Source organism: Pituophis catenifer, unplaced genomic scaffold (genome assembly GCF_029215685.1).
Source record: "Pituophis catenifer annectens isolate HBS135680 unplaced genomic scaffold, rPitCat1.0.hap2 SCAF_1, whole genome shotgun sequence".
Taxonomy (NCBI): Eukaryota; Metazoa; Chordata; class Lepidosauria; order Squamata; family Colubridae; genus Pituophis; species Pituophis catenifer.
The window spans coordinates 551670-578343 of NW_027256881.1; the positions used below are offsets into that span (position 1 = coordinate 551670).

Consider the following 26674-nt stretch of genomic DNA (forward strand, 5'->3'; position numbering starts at 1 on the left):
CTCGTAGGTACCCAGGTCCTAAGACATGGAGCGCTTTAAAGGTGATAACTAACACCTTGAATCGCACCTGGAAGACCACCAGGAGCCAGTGCAGCTCGCGTAGGAGAGGTGTTACATGGGCACAATGAGCTGCGCCCATAATCACTCGCACGGCTACATTCTGGACCAGTTGGAGCCTCCGGGTGCTTTTCAAGGGGAGCCCCATGTAGAGAGCATTACAGTAGTCCATACGGGAGGTAACTAGGGCATGAGTGACTGTGCGCAAGGCGTCCCGATCCAGAAAGGGATGCAACTGGCGGATCAGGCGAACCTGATAAAAGGCACCCCTGGCCACGGCCGTCAAATGATCTTCTAAAGATAGCCGTGAATCCAGGAGGACGCCCCCTCTGTGGGGAGCAAGATCTCATCCCCAATTGTCAGCGATGGTACCAGCTGACTATACCGGGACGCCAGAAGCCACAGCCACTAGTCTTCTAGTCCAACCCCCTACTCAAGCAGGAGACTCTTTAGAGACATGGTTGTCCAAACTCTTCTTAAAACCCTCCAATGTTGGAACATTCACAACTTCTGGAGGAAAGCCATCACACTGATTAATAGTCTCCGGAGAAGGGCGGCATATAAATCAAAATAATAATAATAATAAAAATAGTTCTCACTGTCAGGAAATTCCTCCTTAGTTCTAGGTTGCTTCTCTCCTTGATTGGTTTCCATCCATCGCTTCTTGTTCTCCCTTCTGATGCCTATTAGAGAATAAGTCAACCTCCTCTATAAAGCCTTAGTAAGGCCACACCTAGAGTACTGCATCCAGTTTTGGTCACCACACTATAGAAAAGATGTTGAGACTCTAGAAAGAGTGCTGAGAAGAGCAACCAGGATCATTAGGGGACCGGAGGCTAAAACATACGATGAACGGTTGCAGGAACTGGGCCTGGCTAGTCTAGTGAAGAGAAGGACCAGGGGAGACAGGAGAGCATCTTCCAATATTTGAGGGGCTGCCACAGAGAGGAGGAAGGGGGTCAAGCTATTTTGCAAGGCACCTCTGAAGGCCAGACAAGGAATAATGGATGGGAACGGATCAAGGAGAGATTCGACCTGGAAATAAGGATAAATTTTCTGACAGTGAGAGCAATCACCAAGGAGCCTTGGTGGCGCAGCAGACGAAAGTGCTGTTAAGTAGCACTTAGCTGCCAGCTGCCTGCAATTACTGCGAGTTCAAATCTCACCAGGCTCAAGGTTGACTCAGCCTTCCATCCTTCCGAGGTAGGTAAAACGAGGACCCGGATTGTGGGGGCAATAAGCTGACTTTGTATAAAAAAAAGAACACCGCTGGGGGGGGGCCCCGAAAGCCCTACTAAGCAGGTATATACAAAAGTATGAAGGCTATTGCTTAACACATTGTAAGCCGCCCTGAGTCTCCAGAGAAGGGCGGCATATAAATCGAACCAATAAATAAATAAATAAAATCAACCCATGGAACAGAAGTTGCCTTCAGAAGTTGTGGGAGCTTCATCACTGGAGGCTTTCAAGAAGAGATTAGACTGCTGTTTGTTGGAAATGGTGCAGGGTCTCCTGCTTGGGCGGGGGGTTGGACTAGATGACCTACAAGGTCCCTTCCAACTCTTGTTAATTTATTTCTAATAATTTCTTCTTTGTGGCAGCCCTTTGGATATTGGAACATTGTTATCATATCACCCCTCGTCTTTCTTTTCTTTTCATTAAACTAGACATACCTGCAACTGTTCTTTGTTATGTTTTACTCTCCAGTCTCCTAACCATCCTTGTTGCTCTTCTCTGCACTCTTTCTAGATTCGACTGTGCTTTTAATTTATTTTACATTTAATTTAAATGTTTTAAATTGTTTTAATTGGTAGTGAGTTTTAATTTATATATCTTTTAATTGTTTTTTAATATTTGTCCTGCATGTTTTTTAATTCTGGCTGTACACCGCCCTGAGTCCTCAGGGAGAAGGGCGGTATAGAAATTAAATAATAAATAATAAATAAATAAATAAATTTTAAATTTATTTTTATTAAATACCGGTAGTTATTAATTGATTGATTAATTCAATGTTTATGCTGTCTGTCACTATGCAAAGTGAATCTGGTCCGCTTACAATACAGTACTTTGCTTTTTTTTTTTTTTCCCTGCACTCCTTAAGCAGAAAGCCCTCTGTACTTGCTCAGAGGCACTGGGGCCAGAGACTTTAAAAGCTTTAATTAGTTTTTTTTAAAAAAACTCAAAACTCAATAACAAAACCAGAACGCGGCGCCAGCGCCACCTAGCGGCTCCCACTTTCTCCAGACAGGAACCTTGCGCGGCGCTCATTGGCTGCGCTCCGTTCCGCGAGCCGCGCGTGCGCCGTGGGCCGGGTCCTCCAGCATCCCAGAATGCCGCTCTACCCGGAAGCCGCACCTCCTCCTTCTCCTTCTCCGCCGCCGCCGCCGGCCGCCGCCGCTGTGAGGGGAAGGGAAGCCGGGATGGAGGACGAGGAGCTGGATTTGGCCGACGAGTTGGAAGCCGCCTTGCAGCTGGCTCCGGAGGTGCAGCTGGCCATCGAGCAGGTGAAAGGGGGCGAGGGGCGTGGCCGGGAGGGCGAGAGGGGCGTGGCTTGGGTGAGGGCGGAGCCTTAATATGCTAATTTAAACCGTTGGGAGAGGGAAGGGTGGGGGGGTGACTGAGGGGGGTCGGGGGGCTGCTTAGAGGGTCCATATTTAAGGGGGGGGCTTGTTGGGGGGCATTCTCTTTAGGCAAGGGACCCATAATAAGGGGACAGGGACCCCTTGGGATTTGGGGGCTGCTCAGGAGCTTTGAACTCCAGGTCCCAGCAGCCACAACCAGATGGAGTTGGGTTAGGGGGTCCCTTTGGAGGTGGGGTTGTATCAGGAGTCCAGGGGAAGGCTGGGGTATCCATAGGGGTCCTCCAGACGGGATAAAATGGGTGGGTGGGTGGTCTGGATGCCTGTAGGAGGCAAAATGGGGGGGGCAACACCCCAAAAAGTTTAATGGATTAGGTATCATTTTCCATCCCTATTGAGCAAGGTATATATATATATATATATATATATTTGTTTTCTGAGGTTTTCGCGGGTGTTTGTATGTAGGTCTTTGGTTATTCGGGTTTTCTCCCGCGTAAAATTGGAGGTTTCTTGGCAACATTTCGACGAAGTCTCATTCGTCATCTTCAGGCTGGTGTTCTCGCCTTCGTGCTTCTAGGAGCAATGTGTGTGATCGCAGCTGTTTCTGCTCACACACTGTTTCTGCTCACAGATCGCAGCTGTTTCTGATCACACACAAAACTGGCAGTTAAAAGGAAGAAACAGCTGCGATCACACACATTGCTCCTAGAAGCACGAAGGCGAGAACACGAGCCTGAAGATGATGAATGAGACGAATGAGACTTCGTTGAAACGTTGCCAAGACACCTCCAATTTTACGTGGGAGAAAACCCAAATAACCAAAGACCTACATACATACATACATACATACATACATACATACATATATATATATATAGAGAGAGTTTTCTTCTCTTTTCGTAGGTTTTTTTTTTGGTATGTATTTTTCTTCAACCGGGTTTTTCCTACGTTAAACCACGTTTCTCAAATTGCAGCCATAGCTCAGTGAAATCACATCCACTATCCTAGGCTTCTTCAGACAGCAAGCATGCATTTTGCTGCCCATTGGGAGACTAATATAGATCTATTTCGGACTGATTGGTCCTCATCAAAAGAGGAAAGCAAATACTTCGCCTCTACGGGGAGGGAACATACGGTAAGGGTGTGGCTAACTGATGAGGACCAATCAGTCCGAAATATTTTATTTATTTATTTATTGCGTGTATTTATATGCCGCCCTTCTCCAGAAGGACTCAGGGCGGCGAACACAAGTTAAAAACATGGACAACAAAATCCCATTTTTAAACCAAATTAACTAATAAATAATAAATAATAAAACCCAGAATCAGAGTCAGCCTATTTGCTTGAACAGCCAAGTCTTCAGGTCCCGACGGAAGGAAATAGATCTATATTAGTCTCCCAATAGGCAGGAAAATGCATGCTTGCTGTCTGAAGAAGCCTAGGATAGTGGATGTGATTTCACTGAGCTATGGCTGCAATTTGAGAAACGTGGTTTACGTAGGAAAAACCTGGTTGAAGAAAAATACATACATACATACATACATACATACATACATACATATATATATATATATGTAGATATCTCAATCAGAATAGAGCTGGAAGGGACCTTTGAGGTCTTCTAGTCCAGACCTCTGCTCCAGCAGGAGACTCTATCATTTCAGACGAATGGCAATCCAGTCTCTTCTTAAAAACGTCCATGGATGAAGCACCCATGACTTCTGGTGGCAAGCAGTTCCACTGGCTAATTGTTCTCACTGTTAGGAAGTTTCTCCTTAATTCCAGGTTGCTTCTCTCCTTGATTAGTTTCCATCCTTGGTTTCTTGTCCTGCCCTCAGGTGCTTTGGAGAATAGCTTGACTCCCTCTTCTTTGCGGCAGCCCCTGAGATATTGGGACACTGCTATCATGTCTCCCCTAGTCCTTCTTTTCTCTAGGCTGGCCAAATTCAAATCCTGCAACTGTTCTTCATCTGTCTTAGTCTCCAGGCCTTTAATCGTCTTAGTTGCTGCTCTTTGCACTTTTTCCAAAGTCTCAACATCTTTGTGGTAATGTGGTGACCAAAACTGGCTGCAGTACTCCAGGTGTGGCCTTACTGGCTTTATAAAGCGGTGCTAATACTTCAGATGATTTTGATTCTGTGCTTCTGTTTATAGGATTGTATTAGCTGATCGATCGATATAATAATAACAATAATAATAATAACTTTATTGTCATTGTACGTGTATACACAGTATACCCATACAACGAAATTCACTTAACACCCAAAGACCAGGTCCAACACACATAACAATCCCCAAACACACTCCCACCCACAATTCCCCACCCCTAAACCACCCAAACATCCACACAACAGACCAAGTAATGCTGTCCAACAGCTCACTGACAGTGGCCCTTTAGTTCATTGTTCAGTGCAATTATAGCTCTGGGATAAAAACCATTCAGAAAACGTGTGGTCCGAGTTTTAATCATTCCGTATCTTCTGCCAGAAGGCAACTGTTATGGAATGAAAGACTGAAAAACATTCCTGGGTCAGCCAGATACAGTTTATTGCGCAGGTTCAGAGCCAGATTTGTACCTGAAATTCTGAACAAAGGAAGAGTTCTGATACAACTGTTTTTATACATATCCAAGACAAAGGATTCGGTGAGCTCATGCATTTTTCCATATATGATTAACATACACTTGTTATATGATAATTGACACTTCCTAATTACCAAACCATTAGTTTTTAGTTTATAAGATTATCTTTAGCTAAACATCCTTCCTTAGTTCTGTATTTACTAATACGGGAGTTTTATTGCTGTCCTTAGGCAATAAGTAACTCTTTGTAACATATATGTCTTTGTGCCTTTGACAGTGAGGCCCCTCAGATGTTTTCCATATGGCTGTCTTTCCGTGACAGCTAGGCCTCATCAGAAGATATATTACCAATAATGGGATTTAGCTGATTTTTAATATAATCTCCAAACAAGCACATTTCTCCCTTATAATAATGTGAATAGAGAGGGTCCTTTAGTGTTCATGTAGCTGACCCTGTATGATTCCTACTTTATTCACATTACAACAGTCCAAAAAGATTGTAAGGAGGATGGAAAGAGTCTCTGAGAATGTTGTGCAACTTCCTCAAACGGCGAGATGCGAAGATGTCGTCCAGGGCTGGTAGCTGGAGTCCGATGATATTCTGGGCAGTTTTAATGATTCTCTGTAGAGCTTTTTTGTCTGCTACAGAGCTGCTGCCATACCATGCAAGAATGCCGTATGTCAGGACACTCTCAATGGTGCTGTGATAGTAGCGCAGAAGTAGATGCTGAGATAGATTTATCTTCCTGAGCATTCTCAGGAAGTACAGCCTCTTCTGTGCCTTCTTCACAAGCATGTTAGCATTCATCATCCATGAGAGGTCCTTCGAGATATAAATGCCCCGAAATTTAAAACTACCCACCTCCTCACCATTTATTTACAATGGTAAATGTACATCCCTCTTCCTCCTGAAGTCAATTATAAGTTCTTTAGTTTTTGTAGATAGATAGAGATGATAGATAGATGATAGATAGATGATAATGATAACGTTAGTTCAATTCACACCGTTCCATTTTTATGGAAAACAGGTTGCGGGTTCAGGAACTCGAAGGAACTTAGGCAAGGAAACTTTGAAATGTAAAATGTTGATATGTTTGTCAAATATAGCAGTAAACAATTTAAAAAACACAGTGACAACTTAAATTTACTTTTAACCAAGTCACAGAGGAGTTATATAAAGCAAAAAAAAAAAAAAAAAATCCGTATGTGATCTCTTTATCAGTCTTATGTACGTGTTTCTTAACCTTGGCCATTTGAAATCATGTGGACTACAACTCCCAGAATTCCCCAACCAGGCATGCTGTCTCTTTGTATACTAGTAGCTTGCCTTGTCAGCCCCCTCTAGCATTGATGATGTTAGTTAGTTGGGTCATGAAAGGTCTGCAAGAAAACAATGAAACTCAGAGAGCACAAAGCGCCCCCATATCAATGGTGGGTTGTTCCCGGTTCGCAAGAACCGGTAGTAAAAATTTGTAGTAGTTCCAAGAACTGGTAATAACATTGGCTGGCCACGCCTCTGAACCGGTCCCCGGCCCAGTCGCCGCTCGCTTACTCCGCCCACCTCATCAGAGGCTTTTTTTTTCTTTTTTTTAAACTTTTAAAAGCATTTTTTTCTGCAACTTCTTCGGCCGAAAAAATGCTTTTAAAAGTAAAAAAAAAAAAAAAAGCCTCTGATGATCCCGCGGCTCAGCTGGGATCGTCAGAGGCTTTTCAAAGCATTGTTTTCTGCAACCTCTTCAGCCAAAGAGGTGGTAAAAAAAAATGCTTTGAAAAGCCTCTGACGATCCTAGCTGAGTTGCCTGATCGGCAGAGGCTTTTCAAAGCATTTTTTTCTGCAAGCTCTTAAGGTTGTAGAAAAAATGCTTTTAAAAGTAAAAATAAAAGCCTCTGATGATCCCGCAGGTCAGCTGGGATCGTCAGAGGCTTTTCAAAGCATTTTTTTCTGCAACCTCTTAAGGTTGTAGAAAAAATGCTTTTAAAAGTAAAAAAAAAAAAAAGTTGGCCACGCCCACCCAGTCACATTACCCCCCCCCACCAAGCCATGCCCACAAAATAAGCCACGCCCACAGAAGCGGTAGTAAAAAAATTTAGAACCCACCCCTGCCCCATATTTATTAGATTTTAACAAACAATACCAAGTAACTACATTAACATAAATCCAAGATACATGCACGAAAAAATTACAATATTCAAAATGTAATGATGCTAAACGTCTTAAATTGTAGAACCTGTGTGATTTAATGTTTGCAATGGCGGTGCCCGCCATTCATTTAGTAACTTTTCTTCTTTCCTTGATTGTTAGGTATTTCCCAGCCAAGATCCGCTGGACAGGGCTGATTTCAACGCAGTGGAATACATCAATACTCTTTTTCCAACCGAGCAAGTGAGTTGAATCTACGCTGCTGTATGATATTCATGTGATTTTGATTTATTTTCATATTTATTTATTTATTTATTTATTATATTTCTATACCGCCTTTCTCCCGTAGGACTCAAGGCGGTGTACAGTCAAGAAAGATATAGATACACAAACATCATAAAATTGCTAATTAAAATTATTATTATAACATAGTTTGGCCCAATTAAATAGAACCTAAAATTAGATAACATTTTAAAATCATTCACATGTTCATATGTTTAGCCCCGCCTGTTGGAACATCAGGGTCTTGAGGGCACGGCGGAAAGCACGGAGATCAGGGATATTCCGTATCTCCGGGGGCAGTTCATTCCAAAGGGTTGGAGCCCCCACAGAGAAGGCCCTCCCCCTGGGAGTCGCCAGTCGGCATAATTTGACTGACGGTACCCTGAGTAGTCCCTCCCTGTGAGAACGAACTGGTCGGTGGGAGGCTATTGGTGGCAAAAGACGGTCTCGTAGGTACCCAGGTCCTAAGCCATGGAGCGCTTTAAAGGTGATAACTAACACCTTGAATCGCACCCGGAAGACCACCGGGAGCCAGTGCAGCTCACATAGGAGAGGTGTTACATGGGCGCAACGAGCTGCACCCATAATCACCCGCGCGGCTACATTCTGGACCAGTTGGAGCCTCTGGGTGCTTTTCAAGGGGAGCCCCATGTAGAGCCCCATATTCTTTTGTCTATGGAGATTCTCAGTCACCCAGGACATTGTTGTCCCAAAGGTGCTTTTCTCAAGAGGCAACTGGACTTTTTGGTTTTTCTTTGAAGACGTTTCGCTTCTCATCCAAGCAGCTTCTTCAGCTCTGACCGGATGGTGGGGAATGGAAGGATTTATACTCCTTGCAGACAGCTGGTCATTTGCATCCTTTTAGCAAGTCATGAAGGCTAATGTAGGAGAACAAACCCATCAGGACAATATTCAGCACTCCGCTTAAAAGACAAAGGCCACTCTTTTGAAGACAGCAAAGTCCACATTTTGGACAGAGAGTGTTGAGGATATTCTTGGCTCATAACCGATGTTGTGGGTTATTGAGCAGAGTATCCTTTGAGTATACGCATGAAAGCGACTAGGAGTGGTTGTGAACAATCACAGTTAACATACAAACACACTGAGTTGCGGTAGTCTTTTACTTTTAGGAAAAAGTAAAGCAAAGTCCAAAAACAATCCAAGTCATACACAGATAAGACAAGAGTTAAAAGATCAATCCATGGATATTTAAAGTACAAAGTCTTCTTACCAGTTGTAGTCCTACACAATAAAAACAGTTCTTCTTGAGTTTCAAAACAGGAACAAGTTCAATATCAAAACATTCAGTAAATAGTAGAAAGCAACATGTAGCTATGATCAAACAGTGATCATGCAGAGAGATGAGGTAGAGAGTTACAGCAAAAAAGCAGGTAAAATGGTGTAGTGTCCACACAAGCCATGATTCAGACTTCCCTTAAGTACATTGGCTACAGAGCTTAGCCAATCAGAATACAGGATGATGCAATACAGTCTTAAAGCAATATAATACCTTTTGGACTACAAAGATACATTGTTGGTTGGTTTATATATTGCCTGACCAACTAGTTAGACAAATAGCCATTTCCTAACAGAGAGGACTGCTGGTTTGAAAGAGGAGTCAAAGAGGCCATCTATGTCCAAATTGAACAGCCCTCTTTCAACAAAAGGGGAGGGATACCACATCATCTATCTCCAGTCTACAACACAATCCTTTCAGCACTTCCAAGAAGGCTCCACACCTGTTTGCACCACTCAGGTGTCCCTGAAGACACAGACAAACTTCCAAGTGTCCTCAACGACTCTCTAAAAGGATGCAAATGACCAGCTGCCTGCAAGGAGTATAAACCCTTCATTTCCTCTCCAGCCAGTCAGAGCTGAAGAAGCTTCTCGGATGAGAAGCTAAACGTTGTCAAAGAAAAACCAGAAAGTTGGGTTGCCTTCATTAGTGCAATTCGGAGACTGCAAATGACGCCCATCAGAAAGTACAAATAGTCTTTGGCTAATTTAATTTAATTTAATTTAATTTCGAATTTATATACCGCCCTTCTCCCTGAGGACTCAGGGCGGTGTACAGCCAAGATAAGAAACATAGAATACAAATATTAAAACATTTAAAAATATATATAAAATTTGGCCCAAAAAATTAAAAATCGCAGACTAATTAAAAGGATTTAAAAATCTTAAAAATTTCTTCTTAAGCCAACCCGGCTTGCTGAAAAAGATAGGTTTTCAGGGAACGACGGAAGGCATTGAGGTCCTGGATTCTTCTTATCTCCGGGGGCAACTGATTCCAGAGGGTGGGAGCCCCCACAGAGAAAGCCCTCCCCCTGGGGGCCACCAGCCTACATTGTTTAGTGTTTGTTTAGTAGCAATAGCACTTACTTTTATTTTACTTTTACTTTTATTTAATTTGTATACCGCCCTTCTCCCGAAGGACTCAGGGCGGTGAACAGCCAACAATAAAATACATACATACCAAATTTAAAAAACAGAACTAAAATCGAATTAAATAATTTGGCCCAGACAGATTAAAACCACAATCAATTTAACACAGATTTAAACTTTGAAAATTAAAAGATATTGAAAATATTAAAATACTAAAATTGTTTAAAAATTGTTTAAAAAGAGGGAGAAAGTTAGGCCAGGCCCGCCTGGTGAAATAAAAAGGTCTTTAGAGCGCGGCAGAAGGTGCGCAGATCCGGGATCCTCCGTATCTCCAGGGGGAGCTTGTTCCAGATAGTAGGTGCCCCCACAGAGAAGGCCCTCCCCCTGGGGGCTGCCAGTCGACATTGTTTGGCCGATGGCACCCGGAGGAGCCCCTTTCTATGAGAGTGTACCGGCCGGTGGGAGGCTATTGGTGGTAGTAGGCGGTCCTGCAAGTACCCAGGTCCTGAGCCATGGAGCGCTTTAAAGGTGGTAACCAAAACCTTGAAGCACACCCGGAAGACCACCGGGAGCCAGTGCAGGTCGCGCAAGAGGGGTGTTACATGGGAGCGCCATGTCGCTCCCATTACCACCCGTGTGGCTGCACTCTGCGCCAGTTGGAGCCTCCGGATGCTCTTCAAGGGGAGCTCCATGTAGAGAGCAATACAATAGTCCAGGCGGGAGGTGACGAGGGCATGAGTGACCGTGCGTAAGGAGTCCCGATCCAGAAAGGGACGCAACTGGCGAATCAGGCGAACCTGATGAAAAATCCTCCCGGTCACTTAAACTCACATATTGCCCCATAGTGCTTTACAGCACTCACTGAGTAAATTAAAGTATCAGTCTCTTTCCCCCAACAAACTAGGTCCTTATTTTACCGACCTCAGAAGGATGGAAGGCTGAGTGAACCAGTCAGGATCGAACTGCTGGCAGTGGGCAGAGTTAGCCTGCAAAGCTGCATTTCAACCACCAGGGCACCTAAAGGCACAATACTGGAACTGTCTCTTCTTGTAAAAGGAGCGGAGTCAAGAAAGGGATTAGCCTGGAGTTGTTACGTTCCCACAAATGGTCCAAGTTCAACCCCTCTTCAACTCTGTTGACCCAATTTGGTGCTGATCGTTAGTTGACTAGATTCCTGTGTGGAGATAGTCCATGACCTACAACCATTTATTGATCATTCGAACCAGTGGTGGGTTCCTCCCGGTTTGGCCCGGTTCCGCTGAGCCGGTAGCGGTGACGATATGATGTCACCGAACCGGTTCTCTTTGTTTGGGAGCTGGGCCTGCCCCGCCCCCTTATGTTATTCTTACCTTTTATTTGCCCCCCCCCAATCTATTGCTGCCTCCCGAGTCCCAGCTGATCGACTAGAAGGAAAAAAAACTGTTTAAACTCTTGCCGCGGGGCTTCAAAGAGCCGCCGTACAGCTGATCAGTGGTAAAAGGCAGTTTGGTGGTAGACGGGTGCCTGCAAAAACAAATGGGTAGACCGGTACAGCTCTGCAAGCAGTTAAAAGCCTGGTAGACCAGTACCTCTGCTAAATCCTAAAGAATTGTCACATGACCATCAAGTCACACCCACAAAATAAGCCACACCCACAGAACCGGTGGTAAAATAATTTAGAACCCACCCCTGATTCGAACAGCATTTAGACTTATATACCGCTTCACAGTGCTTTTACAGCCCTCTCTAATCAGTTTACAGAGTCAGCCCCTTGCCCCCCCAACAATCTGGCTCCTCATTTTACCCACTTCGGAAGGACGGAAGGCTGAATCAAAACTGAGCCGGTCAGGATCGAACTTCCAGGCTGTGGGCAGAGTTTAGCCTGCAATACTGCATTCTAACCATTGCACCACCACAGCTTCATTCTTTCCTTCTCCTTCCTTCCTTCCTTCCCTCCCTCCCTCCTTCCTTCCTTCCTTCCTTCCTTCCCTCCCTCCCTCCTTCCTTCCTTCCTTCCTTCCCTCCCTCCTTTCTTCCTTCCTTCCTTCTTTCCTTCCTTCCTTCCTTCCCTCCCTCCTTCCTTCCCTCCCTCCTTCCTTCTTTCCTTCCTTCCCTCCCTCCCTCCTTCCTTCCTTCCTTCCCTCCCTCCCTCCTTCCTTCCTTCCTTCCTTCCCTCCCTCCCTTCCTCCTTTCTTCCTTCCTTCCTTCCCTCCCTCCTTCCTTCTTTCCTTCCTTCCTTCCTTCCCTCCCTCCTTTCTTCCCTCCCTCCCTCCTTCCTTCTTTCCTTCCTTCCTTCCCTCCCTCCCTCCCTCCTTCCTTCCCTCCCTCCCTCCTTCCTTCTTTCCTTCCTTCCTTCCTTCCCTCCCTCCCTCCTTTCTTCTTTCCTTCCTTCCTTCCCTCCCTCCCTCCCTCCCTTCCTTCCTTCCCTCCCTCCCTCCCTCCCTCCCGCCTTCCTTCCTTCCCTCCCTCCCACCTTCCTTCCCTCCTTCCTTCCTTCCTTCCTTCCTTCCTTCCTTCCTTCCTTCCTTCCTTTCCCTTCCCTTCCCTTCCCTTCCCTTCCCTTCCAAGCAATAGCACTTATACCTGTAAAGTCAACCGGGAAGCCAGATTCATTGAATAACCCTGTGGCTAACTGCAGTGATTCACTTTACAACTGTGGCAAGAAAGGTTGTAAAATGGGGCAAAATTCACTTGTCTTGCTTAGCAACAGAAATGTTGGGCTAACCGCCAATAAAGAAAGCAAAAGTTATTTTTAAAAGCCCAGCTGGCTTATACAGGCAATCCTTGACTTTGTGACCATTTGAACTTACAACAGCCTTGAAAAAACAACAACTTATGACCGGTTCTCGCACCTATGACCATTGCACATAATCATGTGATCAATGTTCAGACACTTGGCAACTGACTCGTTTTTATGACGGTTGCAGTGTCCCTGGGGTCACGTGATCCTCTTTTGCGACCTTCTGACAAGCCAAGTCAGTGTGGAAATCAGATTCACTTAACAGCCTGGTTACTGACATAGCAATTGCAGTGATTCCCTTAACAACGGTGGCAAGAAGGGTCGTAGAATGGGGCAAAACTTGCTTAGCAACCGAAATTTGAGCCTAAATTGGGGTTGTAAGTCAAGGACTACCTTACTTTTCTGAGAATTTTTTTTTTATTTTAAAACAAAAACAAAACATAAAATCATCATTCCAAACAATTACAGACAGTGAGTCGAACGGTTCATATTCTCTTGTGCATAAATCCATTTCTAAAATAACCAAGTTTATATCTTTTATAGAAAAAAAAAAACATCAGATGTTTTATCTTTACATCAACCCCATAATTTCATACTTCAATTCCATGATTTATTATCTATCCATTGATAAAACAAATCCCATATCAAATAATATGGTTTATCTTCCTGTTCTCTAATTTCAAATGTCAATTTACTCATTTCAGCACATTCCATAATTTTCTTAATAATCTCATCCTCAGTAGGTAACTCCTCTCCTTTCCAATTTTTAGCAAATACGATTCTAGTCGCCGTTAAAATGTTCACAATTAAATATTGCACTTCTCTGTTAAATGTTTCTGGTAAAATCCCCAATAAAAATATCCTACCTTACTTTTCATTGTTTATCTAGTTTTGAACCCAAGAATGGTTTGAGGGAGAGAAGGCTGCTTGGAGTTGGTTAATTGGAGCTGCTTCCAAGCTCTGTAAGAATAGAATAGAATAACAGATTGGAAGGGACCTTGGAGGTCTTCTAGTCCAACCCCCTGCTTAGGCAGGAAACCCTATATCAGATATTATCCAACATCATCTTAAAAACTTCCAGTTTTGGAGCATTTATAACTTCTAGAGGCAAGTAGTTCCACTGATGAATTGTTCTCACTGTCAGGAAATTTCTCCTTAGTTCTAAGTTGCTTCTCTCTTTGATTAGTTTCCACCTGTTGCTTCTTGTCCTGCCCTGTAAAATGTTAGTAAATATTAGTAAATATTTCAGAGTAACAGAATAACAGAGTTGGAAGGGACCTTGGAGGTCTTCTAGTCCAACCCCCTGCTTCGGCAGGAAACCCTACACCACTTCAGACAAATGGCTATCCAATCTCCTCTTAAAAACTTCCAGTGATGGTACACCTACAATTTCTGGTGGCAAGCTGTTCCACTGGTTAATTGTCCTCACTGTCAGGAAATTTCTCCTTAATTCTAGGTTGCTTCTCTTCTTGATCAGTTTCCATCCGTTGCTTCTTGGAAAATAATCAAGGAGAGAAGCAACCTAGAAGTAAGGTGAAATTTTCTGTCAGAACAATTAACAATTTATGATGAATATTTATTTATTTTTATATATTTTATTAGGCTTATATGCCGCCCTATCTCCAACGGACTCAGGGCGGCTCACAACAATAAAAACCACAATAATCCATAATACAAATTAAAATGCCTAATTAAATCAGATACAATTAAAAACCTGTAAAAACCCCATCAGTCCAGACCAGGGGAACTCGAATAACCAAGTTTTTAATTCGCGGTGAAAGGTGCAGAGGTCAGGGGCCAACCGGAGCCCCAAGGGGAGTTGATTCCAGAGGGTGGGCGCGCCCACAGAGAAGGCTCTACCCCTGGGGGCCGCCAGCCGACATTGTCTCGCCGACGGCACCCTGAGCAGGCCCTCCCTATGGGCGCGAACCGGTCGATGGGATGTTGTTGCTGGCTGCAGGTGGTCCGCCAAATATCCTGGGCCTAAGCCATGTAGGGCTTTATAGGTCATCACCAGCACCTTGAATCTCACCCGGAGGGCAACTGGTAACCAATGCAGGTCGCGCAGGAGAGGTGTTACATGGGAGTATCGGGATTCTCCCATCACAACCCGCGCGGCTGCATTTTGCACCAACTGAAGCCTCCGAGTGGTCCTCAAGGGCAGCCCCATGTAGAGAGTGTTACAGTAGTCAATACGGGAGGTGACTAGCGCATGAGTAACTGCGTAGGGCATCTCGGTCCAAGTAGGGGCACAACTGGCGCACCAGACAGATCTGGGCGTATGCCCCCCTGGTCATGGTCGTTATATGGTCTTCCAAACTCAACCGTGAGTCCAGGAGGACACCCAAGTTGCGTGCTCTGTCTACAGGGGGTAAAACTTCACCCCCTATAGCCAGTGCTGGAACCTCTCCTATGGACCGAGATGCTGGTATCCACAGCCACTCGGTCTTGGCAGGGTTGAGTTGAAGTCTGTTCCTTCCCATCCAGACCCGTACCGCTTCCAGGCACCGGGCCATCACGTCGAGGGCATCACTGGGCTGGTTCGGGGTGGATATAAAAAGCTGAGTATCGTCAGCGTATTGGTGGTACCTCACCCCGAAACCACGGATGATTTCTCCCAGCGGTTTCATATAGATGTTGAACAGGAGGGGCGAGAGAACCGACCCCTGGGGCACTCCACAAGTGAGGGGCCTCAAGGTCGATCTCTGCCCCCCTGCCAACACCGCTTGCGTTCGACCCGAGAGGTAGGAGGAGAACCACCATAAAACGGTACCTCCCATTCCCAACCCCCCGAGGCGACGCAGCAAGAGACAGTGGTCGATGGTATCAAAAGCCGCCGAAAGATCTAATAGGACCAGAACAGAGGAATAACCTCTGTCCCGAGCCCTCCAGAGATCATGAATATGCCTGAGGAATGTCGATTGGGGATCTGATTCAGCCGATGGTGCATAATGAAAAGATGACGTCCTGATTTTTCTCTTAACAGTCTTTGGCCAACATTGATGACGTAGTGAACAAAATCAGATTGAAAATAAGGTAAGCGAAGGTGGCTTTGCTTTCTCTTCTAAGAGAGATGACAACAATTTTTTTTATTCCCTTAAAATGGAATATTTGTACAAGGGATTCTCAACCTTGGCAACATGCAGATGTATGGACTTCAATTCCCAGCATTCCCTAGCCAGCTGCTTGCCTAGGGAATTCTGGGATTTGAATTCCAGCCACCTTAAAACATGCTAGCTATGGAATTCTGGTAGTAGAAGTCTACTCATATTTAAAGAATACTGGCTGGGGAATTATGGGTGTTGAAACCTTCAAGCAGGCTGACTGGGGGATTCCGGGATTGGAAATCCTTCGAACCTAAAGCATGCTGACAAGGGAATTCTGGGAATCAGAATTCACCCCTCCGCATGCTGGCTGGGAAATTATGGGCATAGAAGTCCACCCATTTTAATGCAGGCTGGCTGGGGAATTATGGGAGTGGAAGTCCACCCCTCAAAGCATGCTGGATGGGGGATTCTGGGAGTGGAAGTCCACCCCTCAAAGCATGCTGGATGGGGAATTCTGGGAGTGGAAGTCCACCCCTCTTAAAGCATGCTGGCTGGGGGATTCTGGGAGTGGAAGGCCACCCCTCTTAAAGCATGCTGGCTGGGGAATTCTGGGAGTGGAAGTCCTCCCAATCTTTATGCTGGCTGGGGAATTCTGGGAGTGGAAGTCCACCCATCTTAAAGCATGCAGGCTGGGGAATTCAGGGAGTGGAAGTCCACCCATCTTAAAGCATGCAGGCTGGGGAATTCAGGGAGTGGAAGTCCACCCCTCTTAAAGCATGCTGGATGGGGGATTCTGGGAGTGGAAGTCCACCCCTCTTAAAGCATGCTGGATGGGGGATTCTGGGAGTGGAAGTCCTCCCAATCTTTATGCTGGCTGGGGAATTCTGGGAGTGGAAGTCCACCCATCTTAAAGCATGCAGGCTGGGGAATTCAGGGAGTGGAAGTCCACCCCTCTTAAAGCATGCTGGATGGGGGATTCTGGGAGTGGAAGTCCACCCCTCTTAAAGCATGCTGGATGGGGGATTCTGGGAGTGGAAGTCCACCCCTCTTAAAGCATTGCTGGATGGGGGATTCTGGGAGTGGAAGTCCACCCTTCTTAAAGCATGCTGGATGGGGGATTCTGGGAGTGGAAGTCCACCCTTCTTAAAGCATGCTGGATGGGGAATTCTGGGAGTGGAAGTCCTCCCAATCTTTATGCTGGCTGGGGAATTCTGGGAGTGGAAGTCCACCCCTCTTAAAGCATGCAGGCTGGGGAATTCAGGGAGTGGAAGTCCACCCATCTTAAAGCATGCAGGCTGGGGAATTCAGGGAGTGGAAGTCCACCCCTCTTAAAGCATGCTGGATGGGGGATTCTGGGAGTGGAAGTCCACCCCTCTTAAAGCATGCTGGATGGGGGATTCTGGGAGTGGAAGTCCTCCCAATCTTTATGCTGGCTGGGGAATTCTGGGAGTGGAAGTCCACCCATCTTAAAGCATGCAGGCTGGGGAATTCAGGGAGTGGAAGTCCACCCCTCTTAAAGCATGCTGGATGGGGGATTCTGGGAGTGGAAGTCCACCCCTCTTAAAGCATGCTGGATGGGGGATTCTGGGAGTGGAAGTCCACCCCTCTTAAAGCATTGCTGGATGGGGGATTCTGGGAGTGGAAGTCCACCCTTCTTAAAGCATGCTGGCTGGGGAATTCTGGGAGTGGAAGTCCTCCCAATCTTTATGCTGGCTGGGGAATTCTGGGAGTGGAAGTCCACCCATCTTAAAGCATGCAGGCTGGGGAATTCAGGGAGTGGAAGTCCACCCCTCTTAAAGCATGCTGGATGGGGGATTCTGGGAGTGGAAGGCCACCCCTCTTAAAGCATGCTGGCTGGGGAATTCTGGGAGTGGAAGTCCTCCCAATCTTTATGCTGGCTGGGGAATTCTGGGAGTGGAAGTCCACCCATCTTAAAGCATGCAGGCTGGGGAATTCAGGGAGTGGAAGTCCACCCATCTTAAAGCATGCAGGCTGGGGAATTCAGGGAGTGGAAGTCCACCCCTCTTAAAGCATGCTGGATGGGGGATTCTGGGAGTGGAAGTCCACCCCTCTTAAAGCATGCTGGATGGGGGATTCTGGGAGTGGAAGTCCTCCCAATCTTTATGCTGGCTGGGGAATTCTGGGAGTGGAAGTCCACCCATCTTAAAGCATGCAGGCTGGGGAATTCAGGGAGTGGAAGTCCACCCCTCTTAAAGCATGCTGGATGGGGGATTCTGGGAGTGGAAGTCCACCCCTCTTAAAGCATGCTGGATGGGGGATTCTGGGAGTGGAAGTCCACCCCTCTTAAAGCATTGCTGGATGGGGGATTCTGGGAGTGGAAGTCCACCCTTCTTAAAGCATGCTGGATGGGGGATTCTGGGAGTGGAAGTCCACCCTTCTTAAAGCATGCTGGATGGGGAATTCTGGGAGTGGAAGTCCACCCCTCTTAAAGCATGCTGACTGGGGAATTCTGGGAGTGGAAGTCCTCCCAATCTTTATGCTGGCTGGGGAATTCTGGGAGTGGAAGTCCACCCCTCTTAAAGCATGCTGGCTGGGGGATTCTGGGAGTGGAAGTCCACCCCTCTTAAAGCATTGCTGGATGGGGGATTCTGGGAGTGGAAGTCCACCCATCTTAAAGCATGCTGGATGGGGGATTCTGGGAGTGGAAGTCCACCCCTCTTAAAGCATTGCTGGCTGGGGAATTCTGGGAGTGGAAGTCCTCCCAATCTTTATGCTGGCTGGGGAATTCTGGGAGTGGAAGTCCACCCAACTTAAAGCAGGCTGGCTGGGGAATTCTGGGTGTTGGTCCACACATTTTAAAGTTGACAAACACTGGTTTATTGCCTCTGGTGATTTCACCAACGGAGTATGATTACTTGACATCGTCAAGAGATTATTCCAATTTTCCTTTTCTAATTAACTCAGGCTTCTGGAAGTAAACTTCCAATCATAGAAGTGGATTGCCAAGGACAATATTTATCTCAAAGCTTGAAATGTCTCGGCGTCTTTATTAGATTTGAGAATATCTCAGCAATCTCTTTTGCAAAAAAAAAAAATTGATTTGTTTGAATTATTTTTAGTCTTTATATATATATTTTTTCCCCTTCCAGACGATTGGATGATAATATTCGGACAGTGGTGAGAGCCCAGACCAACGTGGGGCAAGATGGCCGTGAGGTACGCTCCCATCTCTGCGTGAAATAAAAGATATAATGATGATTTGTTTCTTTTGATCTACTCTGCCCACAATCCTTAGTCACAGCAAGGTCTTCGGGTATATCTTTCCTGTACATCATCTCTGAACCCTCAAATTGTAGTTGAAGCAGATAAAATATTACTTAATAAGAAAATGTGACAGTGCAATTCAGAGTTCCACCCACCATGTACAGTTAGTCCTCGACTTACGCCCACAACCGAGCCCAAATTCTTTGTTGCCAAGCGAGACAGTTGTTAAGTGAATTTTGCCCCCATTTTACGACCTTTCTTGCCACAGCTGTTAAGTGGACCACCAGGGTTGTTAACAACACAATTGTTATGTGAATCCGGCTTCCCCATTGATTTTGCTTGTCAGAAGGTCGCAAAAGGGGATCACGTGACCCCGGGGCAGTGTCTGCAACCGTCATAAATACGAGTCAGTTGCCAAGCATCTGACTTTTGATCATGTGACCACCGGGGATGCTGCAAAAGGTTTTCAGCGTGAAAAACTTTTTTCCAATACCGTTGAAACTTCAAATTCACTCTTTTCAGTGCTGTTATCATTTAGAACGGTCGCTAAATGAATTGTTATAAGTTGAGGACTACCTGTAAGTCCGAATAGTTTCTCCTTCTTGCTGCTTTCAATATGTTTCTTTTTCCCCCTTTTTTTTTTTTGCATTCGCTATTTTATTCCGGGACGCGGTGGTTCAGCAGCTAAGACGCTAAGCTTGTCGATCGAAAGGTCGGCAGTTCAGCGGTTCGAATCCCTAGTGCCGCATAACGGGGTGAGCTCCCGTTCCTTGTCCCAACTTCTGCCAACCTAGAGGTTCGAAAGCACGGAAAAAAATGCAAGTAGGAAAATAGGGACCACCTTTAGTGGGAAGGGAAGAGCGTTCCGTGCGCCTTTGGCGTTGAGTCATGCCGGCCACATGACCATGGAGACGTCTTCGGACAGCGCTGGCTCTTCGGCTTTGAAACGGAGATGAGCACCGCCCCCTAGAGTCGGGAACGGCTAGCACATATGTGCGAGGGGAACCTTTACCTATTATTTTATTCTGTTTTTGGGGCGTCAGGGCGGACTCTGTCTCAGCTTGCACAAAATTTGCAGACGACACTGGGAGAGGGGGAAAAAAAAAAAAGAGAATTTCCCCAACCTGCGTGTCTCATGGCCCCTTCCCAGCGAGGAGATATTAGCGGAATAGCATTCCAGAACGGGGCGTCATGTCGGCTTTCCTCCGCCGTTCCAGACGGCGGCCGCGTCTGACGCCTTGGCAGGAGCTGGGGAAACGGATCCCCTTACAGCTGCGGTTGGCTGGGCCAGCATTTGTAGCTCGTGCAGCTGAGGGTGTTTCTCCCCCCCTTCAAAAAAACCCTCCCCGGTTAGCATTTCACTTCCATTCAGATGGAAAATTATCCAGAGGGAAAATTATCCCTCCGTGCGTTGTGATGGCATGCTGGCAGCTGGTTCCAAGCCCTGGCCTCTTTATCTCCCACGATACCCTGCAGCTGTGATGGAGTGGAGGAATTCTGGGAAAGGGATCCGGGGTGGGGGTGGGGGGGGCACTCGGATTTATGTTGACAGCGCCTTGAGGGAATTGAGCGAGAAGTACCAGTTTTTTTGCTCGGAATATAGGTTGACTCTCGGTTTCTCGGTGAATTACTTGAATACCGTAATCCGGTGTTTCTCAAAACCTGGGCTGTTTTAAGAGGGTTGGACTTCAACTCCCAGAATTCCCAGGCCAGCATGCTTTAAGCTGGGTGGACTTCCACATTCCTTAAAGCAGGCTGGCTGGGGGATTTTGGGAGTTGGAGTCCACCCATCTTAAAGAATGCTGGCTGGGGAATTCTGGGAGTTGAAGGCCACTTATCTTAAAGCATGTTGGCTGGGGAATTCTGGGAGTTGGAGTCCACCCATCTTAAAGCAGACTGGCTGGGGAATTCTGGGAGTTGAAGGCCACTTAAAGCATGCTGGCTGGGGAATTCTGGGAGTGGACATCCTTCCCTCTTAAAGCATCCTGAATGGGGAATTCTGGGAATTGAAGTCCACTCATGTTTAATGCCTGCTAGCTAGGGAATTCTGGGAGTTGAAGTCCACAAATCATAAAAGGGCCCAGATTTTCCACTCCTGTGATAAAGGAAGAATGCAGAGATGCAAACACGCCCCCCCTCCTAAATTCCCATTCCTTGACTCAGGAAATTCCTTGCATGGCCTATCCTGAGTGACGCACAGTCACTCAAGCCCTCGTCATTTCCCGACTTGACTACTGCAATGCTCTCTACATGGGGCTCCCCTTGAAGTGTACCCGGAAGCTCCAACTGGTCCAGAATGCGGCCGCACGAGTAATTATGGGAGCAACATGGCGCTCACATGTAACACCTCTTCTACGCGAGCTGCACTGGCTTCTGGTGGCCTTCCGAGTGCGCTTCAAGGTGTTGGTTCTTACCTTTAAAGTGCTCAATGGCTTAGTACCTGAGTACTTACGAGACCACCTGCTGCAACTGATAACCTCCCACGCTCTCACAGAGCAGGCCTACTCATAGTACCATCATTAAAACAACGTCACCTATTAGTTCCAAGGGAGAGAGCCTTCTCTGTGGGGGCACCTACTCTTTGGAACAAAATACCCCCTGGAATACGAATAATCCCAGATCTTCACACTTTCCGATGTGCCCTGAAGACCTTTCTGTTTCAACAAGCAGGGCTAGCATAAACATCTAAATTCTATGCCAGGTTCGAATCTCCCCAGGCTCAAGGTTGACTCAGCCTTCCATCCTTTCTAAGGTAGGTGAAATGAGGACCCAGTTTGTGGGGGCAATAAACTGACTTTGTATAAAAGGCTGTTGCTTAACGCATTGTAAGCCACCCTGAGTCTCTGGAGAAGGGCGGCATATAAATCAAAATAATAATAATAATAATAATAATAATAATAATAATAATAATAATAATAATAATAATAATAATCCTGGCCTGAACCACCTTGAATTCTTGGTTACCCATCAAGAGGATGAGATGGTCGTGTGGATTGAATTGGTGGGGTCCTTGGTGTTTCAATATGTTTCTCTCCTCTTCCCCCCCCCCCCATCTTTCTCCAGGCTCTTGAGGAGGCCCAAAAAGCCATCCAGCAGCTCTTTGGCAAGATTAAAGACATTAAGGATAAAGCAGAAAAATCAGAGCAGATGGTGAGTCCTTTATTGTTTCTCCTTGATACTTACAGAGTGAGACTGATAACTCTTGGCTGCTGTATGAACGTTGTTTGTTGCTTAGGAATCTGTGCAAGCAAGTGAGTGAGTGAAGGAAGGAAGGAAAGAGGGAAAGAAGGAAGGAAGGGAAGGAAGGAAATGATAGAAAGAAGGAAGGTAGAATGGTGAAAGGAGGGAAGGATAGAAGGAAAGAGAATGGAGGGAGGAGAGAAGGAAAAGAAAGGAGGAAGGGATAGGAAAAGGAAAAGAGAAAATTGAGAGGCAGGAAGTGAGGGAAGGAGAGGGAGGGAGGGGAAGGAAGGAAGAGGAAGGAAGAAAGGGAAAAAGAAGGGAGGAAGGAAGGAAGGAAGGAGATGAGAAGGGAAGAAGGGAGAATGGTGAAAACAGGAGGGAAAGAGGGAAGGATAGGAGAAGGAAGGAAGGGGTAACAGAATGGAGGGAGGGAAGGAGGAAGGAAGGAAAAAAGAGGAAAGGAGGAAGGGGCAGGAGAAGAAAGGAAGAGAAAATTGAGAGCGGCAAGGAGGGAGCGGAAAGAAGAGAAGAAGAGAAGGGAGGAAGGAAAAGAAGGGAGGAAGGAAAGAAGGAGATGAGAGAAAGGAGGAAGGGAGAATGGTGAAAACAGGAGGGAAGGAGGCAGGGATAGGAGAATGGAGGGAGGGCGGGAGGAAGGAAGGAAGGAACAGAAGGGAAGGATGAAGGGTTAAGAGAAGGAAGGAAAATTGAGAGAAAGGAAGGAAGGAAAAAATGAAGGGAGAGGGAAGGATAGGACAAGGAATGAAGGGAGAGGGAGTTGGGGAAGGGTAGGGAAAGAAAGAGGAAAAAAGGAAGGAAGGAAAGGAGGAAGATGAGATAAAGGAAAAAAGGGATAATGGAGGGGAGGGAGGGAGGGAGGAAAGAAGGAGTAAAGGAATAACAAACCGTAGGCAGTGTTTCATGCTTATATGATTTATTTCACTGAAGCCCAGGGTGAGTTTGATGGCGCTCAAATTTGTCGGAACATCAACACTTCTGAGAAAACAGGATCTAAAAGCCTGCCTCTTCTACTGTACTTCCACCCCAGCATATAACTTGGGGAGGGGGTGGGGGCTAGCTAGATGATCTCTGAAGTCCCCTTCCCTTATTTTGTGGATTGCCAGAGGCTGTTCCTGTCTCTTGAATCCTCTGCTTCCATCTTCTCCTAGGTTAAAGAGATCACCCGGGACATCAAGCAGCTGGACCACGCCAAACGCCACCTGACCACCTCCATCACAACGCTGAATCACCTCCACATGTTAGCCGGGGGAGTGGATTCCCTGGAGTAAGTGGATCTGGGATCCGTCGTAACTTTTTAAGGGTGGCGAAGTGATCCGTCGTAAGTCGAGGACTACCTGTAGAATAGTCTTGCTGCACTTAACCATACACGAAAAAGCAATCGTCCACAAGTCTTTTCTAATAGTCGGTCCATTATCCCAGCAAAGAAAACCCCCCCAGTTTCAATTGAATATTGTACAGCTAGTCCTCGATTTACAACGGTTCATTTAGTGACCGTTCAAAGTTACAACGGCACTGGGGAAAAAGGGAGCCGCGACCATTTTTTTTTCACACTTAACAACCTTTGCAGCATCCCCAAGGTCATGTGATTTACTTACAAATGTTTGACAGCTGATTCATATTTATGACGGTTGGCGTGTCCCGGGATCACGTGATCCCCTTTTTACGACCTTCTGATTAGCAAAGTCCCAATGGGGAAGCCGGATTCACTTAACAACCAGGATACTAACTTAACAACGGCAGTGATTCTCTTAAAAAAAATGTGGCAAAAAAAAAGTCTTAAAATGGGGCAAAACTCACTTAATGTAGCAACATAAATTCTGGGCTCGGTTGTGGTCGTAGGTCGAGGACTACCTGAATTTTAAAATTCTTTATATCCCCATGTATAAAAGTGGTCCTTGACTTACAACCTTTCAAAGATACCACAGCACTGGAAAAAAGTGACTTATGACCATTTTTCACACTTACGACCATTGCAGTATCCCCATGGTCACGGGATCAAAATTCTGACGCTGGGGAACTGACTCATATTTATGACGGATGCTTTGATCCCGGAATCAGATTATTGCTTTTTTGCAACGTCCTGGCAAACAAAGTCAGTGGGAAAGCCAGATTTATTTAACAACGGTGGTAAGCAATGTCACCAAGATAGATATGGGGTAAAGTTCACTTAACAACTGTCTCGCTTAGCAGCAACTTCAGGCTTAGTTGTGGTTATAAGTCGAAGACTACTTGCATTTGAACCCAGATTTTTTAAGGGTTTTTTTTTTACAAAGTCTATCAAGTATGATAAAATGGCCCTCATTTTCCGTATTTCCAAAATAAATTTCAAAATAATTTCACACAGGTATTCTTTGACTTGCAACCATTCATTTAGTGACTGTCGAAAGTTACAATAAAACAATGCTTATGATGGGAGCAAAAATCAGATGTTTGACAACTGGTATGCACAGTAGTTATGACAGTTGCAGTGTCCCGGGATCATTTGATCACCTTTTGTGACTTTCCCAGCTGGCTTCCGACAAGCAAAATCAATGGGGGAAGCCAGATTCGCTTAGTGACCTCAGGGTTCACTTAACGACGGGAGTTGATTTGCTAAACAACTGTGGCCAAAAAAGATCCTTAAAGTAGGGCAAAACTCAAGTCAAAAACCCACTTCTGCCTTGCTTAGCAAGATCATAGAATCCTAGGACAGGAAGGAACCTTGGAGGTCATCTAGTCCAGCCCCCTAACCAAAGCAGGAATCCTTATACCATTGTATAGGAAGAGTTCAAACGGAGTGGTGCGGTGGCCTAGTGGTGGAGCTCTCACCTCACAACGTGGAGGTTCTGAGTTCGATCCTAGGTAGAGGCAGATAATTCTCTCTCTGGGCACAATGACAATATATCTGCTGAACAAAACTCCGCATTGGCAACAGGGAAGGGCATCCGGCCATGAAAACACACTGCCGGCTCCATTCAGTTGCCCAGACTCCACCCTGCAAGGGATTATGGAGTCGTTAAATGAAGATGTTAGGAAGAGTTCAAATAACAAGAAATTTTGAGGAGTATATTTTTTTGAAAGTTTTCTTGGGAGTCATACCGACGGTACAGGACTCCGGAATTTCACGGGGTTAGGTTGTTAGTGATTTTGTCTCTTGCGGGGACCCTGTGCATGATTTGAGCACAGTGAAAGAACGAAGCTCCATGGGAAAATCATCTTCTTTTTCTGCCATCTTAGGGCTATGACCAGGAGAAGGCAGTATGGAGAGCTTGCTAACCTTCTACAAGGTGTTGTCAACGTGCTGGAACATTTCAACAAATATATGGGGATCCCGCAGATCCGTCAGCTTTCCGAAAGGTAAGTACAGTCTCCCAGGTGCAGCCAGGGGAGTAAGGTGGACTCTTGCACAAGTTGAATTTTATGGTGGGCTCCTTGGTGCTCTTGGAGCTTGGTTGTTTTCTTCCTCCTCCTCCTCCTCCTCTTCTTCCTCCTCCTCCTCCTCCCTTTTCATTCCACAAGCTCTACTCCTTTCCAGACGTGATGATGTTACCTAGTTGGGTCACGAAACAACCAAGCTCGGAGAGCACCAAGGACCTCTCAGTCCTTCTCTTTAGATCTAAAGTGTTCTGTCCCCAACCCCACGCACACACACCAACAGACGTTCAGGAGTTAAAGACCAAACCAGCCGGCAGAATCCTTTTCTTTAAGATAACGGAACTTGGCAACAACCTCATGGCTGCCTGCCAAGAGTTTATTATTTACGAAGAGGAGAGATAACTTCTTCCCACTTCTGATACATCCAAAGAAACAGCTCAATAATTACGGAGGTAATCAAGTCCAGGGATAATCCAGCAAAGTATAGCAAAAAGTCCGGCAATGCAGAATGGCGTGGAAGCTTTCAGCTTTGTTCGTCACAAGGTTTGACTGGCCACCACGTTCCCTTTTATACCCTGTGGGGTGTGGTCCAGTGACTCAGCCTAATCTCGGGCACACCTTTTCTTCTGTTGCGCGCGCTTATCTCTGCGACGCTGGCGTGGATCCAGCCAAGACTCATTACCCTCATCACTGTCCATCTGTGGCTGCGTGGACATGCTTGGCTCCAGCCTTATCTCTTGCCCTTTGGCGGACACCGAAGGCATTGCCAAGAGGAGGGTCCTGCAGAGGGAGGCCTTGCCAACTCCTCTCCTTCACTCTTGGAATCCTCTCCTGCCGATGACACAGGCTCAGGTAACGGAGCCACAACATAAAGTTCTACTGCTTGAGCTTTCTTCAATACTTCGTCAAGACCTAGCATTGATATCTATAGTATGGTGACAGGGCATGGTGGTATCTGCTAATGGTTATGGTTTGGAAAGGAAATTGGAAGAAGTTATGGAGGACAGATCTATTAAGGGCTGCGTCTTTGAAGTGTTGGGGTTGTTACCTGGCTCAGGAATAGCAACTGTTAAAAAGGGAGCGGTGCCGGGGTGGGGGAGT

General features: G+C 46.0%; 1 protein-coding gene across 1 annotated transcript in view; it reads left to right on the forward strand.

Annotated features, from left to right (window-relative positions):
• Positions 1–2450: 2450 nt before the first annotated feature.
• Positions 2451–26674, forward strand: part of VPS53 (VPS53 subunit of GARP complex) — a 70409-nt gene continuing 46185 nt past the window's right edge. Inside the window, exons 1-7 of the mRNA XM_070944956.1 lie at positions 2451–2561; positions 7520–7600; positions 15730–15779; positions 18901–18967; positions 22079–22165; positions 23368–23483; positions 25436–25555. Coding sequence (XP_070801057.1) covers positions 2478–2561; positions 7520–7600; positions 15730–15779; positions 18901–18967; positions 22079–22165; positions 23368–23483; positions 25436–25555 — 605 coding nt within the window. The 5' untranslated portion in view covers positions 2451–2477. The remainder of the gene's footprint in view (positions 2562–7519; positions 7601–15729; positions 15780–18900; positions 18968–22078; positions 22166–23367; positions 23484–25435; positions 25556–26674) is intronic.